General features: G+C 33.0%; 1 protein-coding gene across 1 annotated transcript in view; it reads left to right on the top strand.

The window, feature by feature from the left end:
• LOC130894545 (polycystic kidney disease protein 1-like 2) overlaps positions 1 to 9483 on the top strand; it is a gene marked incomplete at its 3' end in the record, with an annotated part of 37015 nt that extends 27532 nt beyond the window's left edge. The window contains exons 17-19 of the mRNA XM_057801424.1: positions 2758 to 3098; positions 5881 to 6107; positions 8395 to 9483. Of these exons, the coding sequence (XP_057657407.1) occupies positions 2758 to 3098; positions 5881 to 6107; positions 8395 to 9483 (1657 nt within the window). The remainder of the gene's footprint in view (positions 1 to 2757; positions 3099 to 5880; positions 6108 to 8394) is intronic.
• Between the last annotated feature and the right edge of the window lie 1215 nt (positions 9484 to 10698).

A 10698-nucleotide genomic window follows, 5' to 3' on the forward strand; every position in this document is an offset into this window, starting at 1 on the left:
GAACTTCCGAAAAACGTCAATAAAATTTTACAGGTGACGTCAATATTTTTGAAATTCTCGCGACCTCGCGACCATTTTTTGTGGTTTGATTTTTGAGTTAAAATTAAAAGGAATACTTTGAAAAATATAAGTAGTTATTGAATAATCCAATGTTTCGTCAATTGATAATTAATTTTTTATTTTTGTCGAGAGGGGAATCCGGCGAAAAAATGTGGATCTATTCGATGCAATCATTGTAGATATAAAATTTTTGAATCCTGGAAAGAATGATCGATCTCCAATGGAAGAGGATGAGGAAAGTGACCAAATTATTGTGGAATAACATTGATTTTCATTTATTTCTATTGTTTTTATTGCTCTTTCGGGATTGGGAAATACGTAGGTCTTTTTTGACCGAATTTTTAATCCACGTTTTCCGTGCATGCGCACGATTCCAGGTATACTTTGTTAGTTCTTATACGATTGTGACCATTCCCTATCACTTTTACCTTCCAATTTCTCTTGGCGTTTTTCGGAAGTGTATCCAAAAATTTTTTTTCTAGTGACACAAGAATAAATAGCATATTGTGATAAAATGGACCTATACAAATACGAAAAGAAAGACAGAAGGCTGAACATTTTTAATTTAAATTTATCACTAAAAGCAATTGTTTAAGGCTTCTTTCGGAATGTCTCTCATCTGTCGTGGCCTTTTCGATGCCAGGAATTGTGTCAAAAAAGAACAAAAATAACAAATTTGTTTATTAAACACTACAAAACGAACATGCGATAGTTGAAAGACCATCTCAATTAATGAGATAGTGTATATCCAACGCGCACTTTCATTGAGTTGCTTAATCACTTATTTTACTATCTATTAAGGCCGCTTGACATGATGCAAGACAATAGACGAATATTGCACGTCACTTGACATTATGCAAGTCCTTTGCCATCTCGTCATGATTGCCACCAATCAACATTCCATAAAAAAAATCATACAAATCTTCGATTTCCGTTACAGTAGATGAGAAAAAAATGGCATGTTTAGCTAATAACATGAATAAAGAATTCTGAATATACTGTTCACACCACCACTACACCAACACTCACAATTACATTGTCTGACGCGCGTTTCGATAACCAAGTTATCGTCATCAGAGATTCAAGGTAAACTAAAATCCAATAACTTGACTTACCCAAATTTTCCCACCAATAAACCTCCCGCGAAAAGTAATTCCAGCGGGAAAAAACTTGATAGAAACATTTATGTTCATTCTAAGGCGTCGGCTGTAAGGAATTGGCCCTTTGTCGCTATTTAAGCTACTCTTACATATAGCAATTTCAATGCTCTCAAATGCATCCAATAATTTATTATTGGATATATTTTCTAACAATGTTACATTATTAATATTTATGTCATGATTGTGATAGGCAGCGTGATGGACAATACCTGATTTTCCGGTCCGTTTTTTTTGTGTTCTTCAAACCGGACAATAACGGATCTCTTAGTCTGCCCAATATACTTCCGGTCACAATCACCACAGCTTATTTCATATATACCACACACACAGATATCTCCAATAGATTATTGTCAATACCTATTCGAGTTAAATTCGAACTATACATAAGAAAAGTGGTATTTCAAGTTAAATCATGGGCTGAAATATTATTTTTTTATCTTTTTTTCAATTAAATAATGAGTCATCACCTCTTTAGTCCTCTTTATACCGCTTGGTACTAATTTCTTTATTTTTTTCATTATCTTCTATTATCCATCAGTAAATGTTCAAAATATAAACCATTTCTGTTGTAATTTTTTAATTTATTGCCGAAGTCTGTCCAACTTACTTTTTTCTCTGTTTGTATTTTGTATATGGGTGATTCCGTTCTAACTGTGATATTCAATGTCCTGTATTGTTTTTTTGTACTAGTCATTAATTAATAATCAATTAATAAAAATTTTGTGTTAATTGAATAATTCTTAAGATATTTAAACATTATTTTTATACAATATAACTTGCCACTTAAAGAAAACTTATACTACATCACTTGAATGTCAGTACCGTGTCATGTCCATTCCTAGAATTTACCGATAAATTATTAATTTTTTTTGTCGTAACAAATGATTTAAACTAATTACCTTATAAATTCTAATGTTTATGATCAAACTGAGGAAAATTGATGCACTTGTTGTTTAATATCTTAAGTTACCATGTCAGTACCGTGGATAAATGAGTCAGTACCGTGGAACTCAAAATCCGACATTTGTGTCTTGCTCGTGATACTTTGAAGTTGTAGTAAATTCCTCTTAGAGTTTTATTTTTACAGTAAAATAGATGAATAATATGCATAAAAAAGTTAGAAAAGTTAAATTTTAAAATCTTGAAATTTTGAATACAAAAAATCACAGTTAGAACGGAATCACCCATATCTCTTCCATATTCCTATTTTCCTATTTCTTCCTTTATTGGAATAGTCCACCATGGTGTCAATTTTAGTTGCTAGTTAGTAGATGTTTATAATCTAAACCCACTACTAACTGTTGGTTAGTTTAGGTTAGGTTCGTTTCAAATTCTACGTGCATTTTTATTAATAATTTTACTTTTTGTTCTTATACGAGCAGATGAGTTGTGTCTCATGGTTAAGTAATATTAAAAATATGAAACATTCTCAAGAATGTGGCTGAAACCTAAAATCGGCACTGAGTGAATCATTTTTGAATTAATTTACGAAGTGGGTGGATTTCTACATCAGTAGATAATTATGTTTTGTTTGTAGGATACAAAATTATATACAAAATACTCTTATACCATCAATGCAATCACCGCAATGGTATGACAGATATATCGCGAAAGATCCTGGTAGTTTGACAGATAATTCTAATAAATATATAGGCATAGCTAGACTTAGACAAAAACGAGCAGATAACATAAGTTGCGCAATACCATCGTCCATGAAATTTGCAACCAACTCCTGCGTGTCGCCATTTTCGACTGGTCCGGAATATAGAACTTTCAGTCAAAAGTGGGGGCATATATCCGGGCTAGATGGTTTTTCTAGATTGGAATTTATTTGGGATTATCAAAGTGTTTTGAAAACTGGAACTTTGGGGTATACAGGTAATATACTTCTAGTTCTAAGTTACCTTCTCCTCGCTCCTTTATTCTAAATACGAATGCTCCCCTTCAATATACTTCCCTCGCCCTTGCCACACACCTTTCCATACGTTTTTTCCATTTATCGAAGCAGTGGTGGAAGTCTTCTTTTGTGAGCGCTTCTATTGACTCAAATCGGGTCCCTTTCAAAGCAGATCTTTTTCTAACCTTCAAAGGAAATCTGAGCAGACCCGTTAACGTAAGAGCTTTTGATCAGGAGTCCGATTTTTTGGCACCAACTTCGGACAGACTTTTGCTATGTGTAATTCCTCGTGTAAAACCGTTTAACCTCTGCAATCATCCGGATGCTCATTCGCACAATTTCATTGATTTTGGTCACTGTTTCCGGAGTTGAAGCAGTCACAGGGCGACCTAGGCGCTGGTCATCTTCAGTGCTCTCTCGGTCTTCATTAAAGCGCTTACACCACTCAAAAATACGCGTACGAGATAGAGAATTGTCCCCAAAAGCTTCTTACAACAATTTATAGCACTCAGTCGAGGTGCTTTTTTACTTAACGAGATATTTGTGACGGAAACGTATTTTGGGACGTGCATAGACAATATATTCAGATACCCAACGCACTACTCGTTTTTTACTCCAACCGTCTAGGCCGACTTCTAGGCGCACAGTCTCGTTATTTAATAACCAGACTTCGTATAACCCAGATGGATGAAATTTTTCTATAATAACCCATTGAGGTTTTCTCTCTTCTTCAATAGTTGTTTTCAAATGTAATAATTCCATTCTATAGACTTCAGCGCCTCTGGGAGACTAATAGGAGGGCTGACGAAAGGCAACAACAACAGTTGATTTCTTACAGTATATTTAAGGACTCCTGAGGTTTGGGAAAGACTTCAAGATCGCCAAAACTCCTGGAAATGCATATAGAAGAAAAACGATTATTTACAGTATTCTCATTGGTATATAAAACTCAGATGATTCAAACAGATGACTTTTGAGTTTCGGATCCCACAAACATGGTTCTGTTTGCAGAATCTCGAGAAACGCAATTAATTTCTCGTTACTTCACTACATAGCCATAGTACGTATTTCAAAGACAAACACGTGCGATCCCGTCGCACTTACGGCGCACACTGAAAATACGTAGTATGGCCGCTTCTTGGCATTCTCGCGTTAATCTACCGCCACTTGAGCTATCGCCTAACGCCAGACGGGAATGTTAAGGCCTCCTTTATGCACGCGTTTTTTGTTACTGGTCGCGGGGTGACAAAAAGGCGACGTTTTCTAAAAGCACGTTGTTAAATGTGCGCTTTTATGCAGTGCATTTATTATCGTTTGTTGTTGTAATGTTGAACAGTCAGTTTGCAGAGTTGTGTTGATGTGTGAAGAATTACCATGTAAAATCTGAACGTTGAATTTTTTATTGACGCAATAAAATAAAAAACATGTTTGTGGGATTCATCATCAGCAGATTACAAAAACAGGCAATTGAAAAGAGATGCGTGGAAGGAAATTATCGAAATCATTATTCACGAATTCAGTAAAAAAACTGAAAAAGAAGAGCAGGAAATTGGTAAATATGTATGTGAACATGGTCTTTTCTTTATACTCACCTCAACGTCATAAAAGTGCTTTTTAGCTTTTCACATAGCTCATCAAATGAGCCTGTCGGCATACGGTAATAATTGAAGAATTTCTCTCTCTATCGAATCTTAATTCAGTTGAAACTGATCAAATTTGAAAGCGGCACGTGACAAGGAACGCTTGGATATTGTTTCATAAAATAACGCCACGTTTCTTGTCGTCCCGCGACAAGCGACAAAAAACGTGTGCCTAAAAGAGGTCTAATACGTGGCGTAGTCGTGGCTACACCTACGTGACTACACCTCCTGTAACTGGAGTTATGATGTCACCAAAAAGCATATTCATAGTGATTTTGTAGCAGGCTCGCGGAAAAAGCTGGAAACTCATATTGTGATTTTACATCTGTTTAACAATCAGGGAAAACTAATAAAAGGATGACGTTTATTTGTGATTTCAGAAAGAAAAAAATCAAAGATATATAACAGGTTGTTAGGAATGCGAAAGGAGAAAAGTTCAAAAGACCAGAGTATGCTTAGAGCACGCTAATTGTTTGTCAAAATTATAGAGATTTGCATTAACTAGGACTTTAAGAAGACTAGTTAGGTTTAATGATGCTTAATTCAATTTTTGTACTAAGTTTGTTAAAATGAGTAAATACAATGTTTAGATCTAAAAAATAGCCTTTTAAGTGAACTGGACAATCAGCGATCAGAAATAGAACAATCATCTGACAAGGTTATAACCAATATCTTTTGATCAATAACAATTAACAATAACTGTCACTATATATTATTGGACCAAATGAAGAAGAAATAATATATGTAGAAGAGAGAACTCTTTTTTTGTAAACCAGTGCACCTTGTCTCTAATAAAATAATCAAATTAAGTGAATTGAGCTTCAAATTGATTCCTCCACCACCATATTGTCCAGATTTTCTCCGGGAGAATACTAGCTGTTTTTAGACCCACAAAAAATGCTCCAACGGAAAAAATATCAATTAAATAATAAAGTCATCGCTAAATTAACATTCCTGGTTGAGTCAAAAGAAAAATTGCTCTAGAAAAAAATAGATAGAAAGGTTATGTCAAATTAGAATATAAATATCTTAAAATATAACGAAATTTAGATAAAAACTATACCCGAAGCATATTGGCTGATGTTATATCATTATATTTAAGTTAAATTACTTTCAATTTTAGGTAAATTCGCTAGTTACTCAGGTGGAGGCTATGTAGCGCCTTTAGGAAGAACAATGAGAAATTCGTACATAAATTTCAGATTTTATAAAAGAAATGTATGGATAGATGAACGTACTAGATGTTTATTTATTGAATTCCTCACCTACAGCGCAAACTCGAATTTATTTAATAACGTAAAAATAATATTTGAAATAAGCCCGAGCGGTTATATCCTTCCTAATTATCGAGTGAGTATTACAATTCCAGAAACTTTTTTCTTGACAATGAATAGATACACATAGCAGTATGCTTTTGAGCTTTTTCTGTCCTTTGTACTAATTCATCAATATACCCTCCAGCGGCCTTTAATGGATTCGAACCGCCATGTTTCTTTAATCATCAAGTATTAAATTAAATTGTAGATCTTTCTACACGTAAATAAGTTAGCATGATCAATTTGAAGAAAATTAGCTACGAATGATTTTTATAGTTCTTCCAATATCAATTGAAGAAGACAGTTATGCGAATACAAAATTAAGAAATAAAAAAAATGTTTACTCCCCGTATAAAATTCGGTAAACATTTAGCAAATCGTCAGTCCACGTGGACTTACCATCTCCACTGTTTAACAATGAAAACATCGAAATATTCCTGCCAGAAAGTCTACAATAAGCAGCGGCGTGACAAGGTGGGATTAATTTAATTCATAAATTTCTTTAAATAAATAGAAAAATGGCGTTCTTTAGACTATGAGCAAATGAAGACAATGAAATTGCACAGTTTAGTGAGAATAAAGAATTTAATAATAAAGATTTAGATATACAAAGTTATTTTAAATGTATTCGAATGTTTAAAAAAGGAACATATTCAGAAATCTGATAATGCAATCATCATCAAGAATTGCTGCATTAACTAGAGTAAATAAATTTTCGATGTATCGAGTAGCCACGAAAGGGGTTGCTGTGGATCATTCAAGAACCAAAAAATATGTAAAGAAAAACTGCAATCAGTTGACGAAAGCTACTCAAGATTTTAGAAGTAGGACAATTAGACATTAGAAGTAATACAGCAAAAGATAGCAGATTATGCAGAATACGATTATACCAGTTTAGAAATATTGCGTCAAGTTTTGTGGCTTGTGGTTTTAAACACAAAAAACTGAATAGACGGTTGGCAATAACGGAATCGTCAATGATATACCGAAGTTCTAATGGACGAATGGGCTACAAATAGGGCTCAGTTCACGTCTTGTACCCTGTTTAAACCAAACTCCCTTACAGGCGAGTCCAGCCTAAAGTTACGTTATCGTGTGTTACATTAAGCACAGTTAAAAGAGTGGGAGTATCAGGTGCAAAAGTTACTTCTGGGCATAATAATTTTGTAGAAAAACTTATTTCATTCCGAGCTACGCAGTTACTGCAGTCAGCGGAAATTACGTGCGTGATGTATAAAATAAAAAAAACAAAGTAAGAGGATTCGAAGTCATTCTGATGGGGAACCAATGTTTTTAAAAGTATAATACCTTCAAATAAATTCATTCATTGCTTGAATACAGCGTTGGATTAAGGAGTAGCAGGACTAAAATCGACTAGGGGCCCACTTCAGACTAAAAAAGGAATCAAAAACAGCTTAAACTTTTTGAAATTTAATATATTAGTTGCAAATTAAATATAAATTTTAAGAAAAAATGAACTAAATTTGTGGAAAAAATGCTATGGATCCAATAGTGCCCCTACCTGCTCGAGACCTGGGACTCTAGCCCCCCTTAGACACTCTCTAAATCCGACGCTTGAATATATCGAGTGTAACAGCTCGTCTATTCACGTTATATAATTTAATATTCAGTTGTAGCAAGTTAAAGAGGTATAATAATGATTTTTTCCAGTTAATTGGATACATTTATTATAGCGAACCTGCAACATCTCTAGACCTTGCAAAAAAAATTTTTCTTCTTGCTCTGCAAACCAGACCTCCACAGCTTTTAGTACCTCCTCGTTGGAGGAAAATTTACGACCTTTTAAACTTTTTAACGATTTTTGCTTTGCTTCTGGATCGTAGAAATGTACCCAAGTCTCATCTATAGTAAAACAAACGCGATGCTTCTACCCTTGCACGCTTTTGGTCAACATTCAAACATTTGGGGATCCATTTTGCAGCAATTTTTCTCATGTCCAAATTGACTTGAACTACGAGTAAAGTACATTGAAAAACACATTATAAATATTATTATCTTTATTCTACGTAAAGTTTTTGTGATAAATAAAAATTTCACTTAATAATTGATGTTCTCAGTTATGATTGCACCAAATTTCAAAAACTTTATATTACTGAGCAGAGGACTAAAATCTCTTTCCAAACTACCCCATTTCTTATTTGAAATTTCTAGGGACTGCTCATATTTAAGAGGTGGCTAATAGTTTCACACTATTAATTGTCAATTTAAGAATAAAAATCAATCTGATTAAGGTTTTTTTACATAGTACATAATTAAATTAATTAATCAGATAATTAAATGAAATATTTTGATTTTTTTAGGCTCAAACTGCCAAGTTGTTGCTGGTAGGAGAAGAATCGAATGCGTTCACGTTGATAGTATTAACTTTTTTTTCATTAATAGTGATATCACTGAGTATAAGATCGATAAACGATATAAGAAAAAAGAAGGCAATCGTTTTTAAAGATTTTTGGCGCTTAGTTGACATCGTGTTAATAACTATGACTCTAATTTGTCTTTTTTTATACCTTAAAAGAAGCCATGAAGTAGGAGAGTTTCTAAACAGAGTTAAACAAGCTAAACATAATAAGTTCATCAACTATTTTTATTTGTTTTACGCGGAATCTGCTCTAACAACCTTAGCTGCTATTTTAGTATTTTTAGCCACATTCAGGCTATGGAAACTTCTTAGATTTATGGTTATCATTAAAGTTGTGGAAAAAACTTTGGATATTGCTGCTAAATTTCTATTATGTCTATTTATTTTACATCTCCATTTATTACTAATATTTGCATCAGCTGGATATTTGTTATTCGGAAACCAATATTACTCATTTGATTCTTTTCCAAATTCATTCATGAATTTAGTATTAATTTCATTGGGATTTCACAGTTTCGACTTTGAATCCGCTGCTTCAACTTTATTTCTCTTGTTTTATTGCTCGTACATGATCATGAGTATAATTTTTTTAACGGTTTATATAACTCTGATTACAATATACTACGGGGAAGCCCAACGTTTATACTCTGACCAACAAGAGTACAATGTTTTAAATTACGTAAAAGGGCAGTGCTATTATTATAAAGAGCTGGCGAAAGTTAAATTTAGAAAATGTCGATTGAAAGGTGGCCAAGATGAGAATTGGGAACGAAAGAAGCACGTTTTTCCTAAATCTGATGAACATAGATACGCTAAATGTTTGACATTGGAAAAATGTAAACTTAGAGCGATGAGGCAAATAGCTTTAGATTGTTTAAGAAATTTTAAACCTAAAGCGAAGTTTACTGAAGAAGACGCGGAGCTAATTAAAGGGACTATTGTTCAAATGTTCAAAACTTGTAATGATGAAAGCAAAGCCATTTTCTTTTTGAGTAACTTGGTGGGATGGAAAATTAAATTGATCGATGATGAAAAATTCTTAAAAATGGAAAACATATTGAACATATTGTTGGATTCACGTCCCAAAATAGATGAAAGCAATGTTTATGAAACTGTTATAAATAATAATGATATTTTATTGAAGAGAATTGAGAAAAATCTTAAAATTGTTTCTAATGGTTTAAACTGTATTGTTTTGGATGATTAATAAAATGTTGTTAACTAATTACATCACATTTATTGTAGTTAAATTTGTTAATACATTTAACTATATTAAACTTAGTTCTTCATTTAAAGAATGCATATTTCCTCAAAAAAATAATATAAATAATAACGTAAAAAACTTTGGTTATCAATAATGTCCAACCAAATAATAATTTGCATCAATAATTATATATAATTAGTAATTGTTAGGTGATATCCTAATAAAAATTGTCAACAATTCTGGAGTTTTCTTTTACAATAAATCAACATTAGATATAGGTGTAACGGGTTTAGCATAAGCTGACCTAATGGGCGTCTATTGATTGTAACCCGAAAAGCAGGTGGAATCCCTCGCTTACAGGTTGCCCTTTCGGAAAGACACTTCCGGAAATGCACTTCCGGTTAATTTTTTTTGTTGGATTACTATTAAAATCATTGAACATGATAAAAAAAATGGCATATGAAAAATTCAAACAAAAAATGCACCCATAACAGGGGTATTCCCCAAAAAAGACATTCGCAGTGAAAGTGTTAAATTTTTTTGTATTGTATGAAAAGGAGAATGTTCCACTGATATTCCAAAATTTTCGAATTGAGTGGAAAGTACACTTGAGTGAAGGGAAATAATAGAGAAACTTCCTATAGCAGGGAAGGATAAACCCTTTGTAGGACCTGAAGCTTTTTGTGATCAGATTTTGCTACATAGAGGATAAAATATCTATCCACATTCACTTGAGACTACGGAACATGATGACATATTGAATATATGTAGATCTTTAGCAGCTAAAGACTTTCCATTTTCCATATCATGAATTTTCTAGAAGGATGTATAGATTAGCTACAAACACTAAGCATCAGCAAAGCCACAGCAAGAAAATGGAGCAGGATAGTTCTTTTGAGTCGCATTGTATACGACACCCTGAATTATACATACATATCTTTTATTTGACCATAATTATATAATAAATATTTGTATTTCAAGATTCTTTTTTTCTCGATGAAAAATGTCTTATAGCTATTATGTATTTTTATTACAAAGTAA

Source organism: Diorhabda carinulata, chromosome 5 (assembly GCF_026250575.1).
Source record: "Diorhabda carinulata isolate Delta chromosome 5, icDioCari1.1, whole genome shotgun sequence".
In the NCBI taxonomy this organism is placed as follows: Eukaryota; Metazoa; Arthropoda; class Insecta; order Coleoptera; family Chrysomelidae; genus Diorhabda; species Diorhabda carinulata.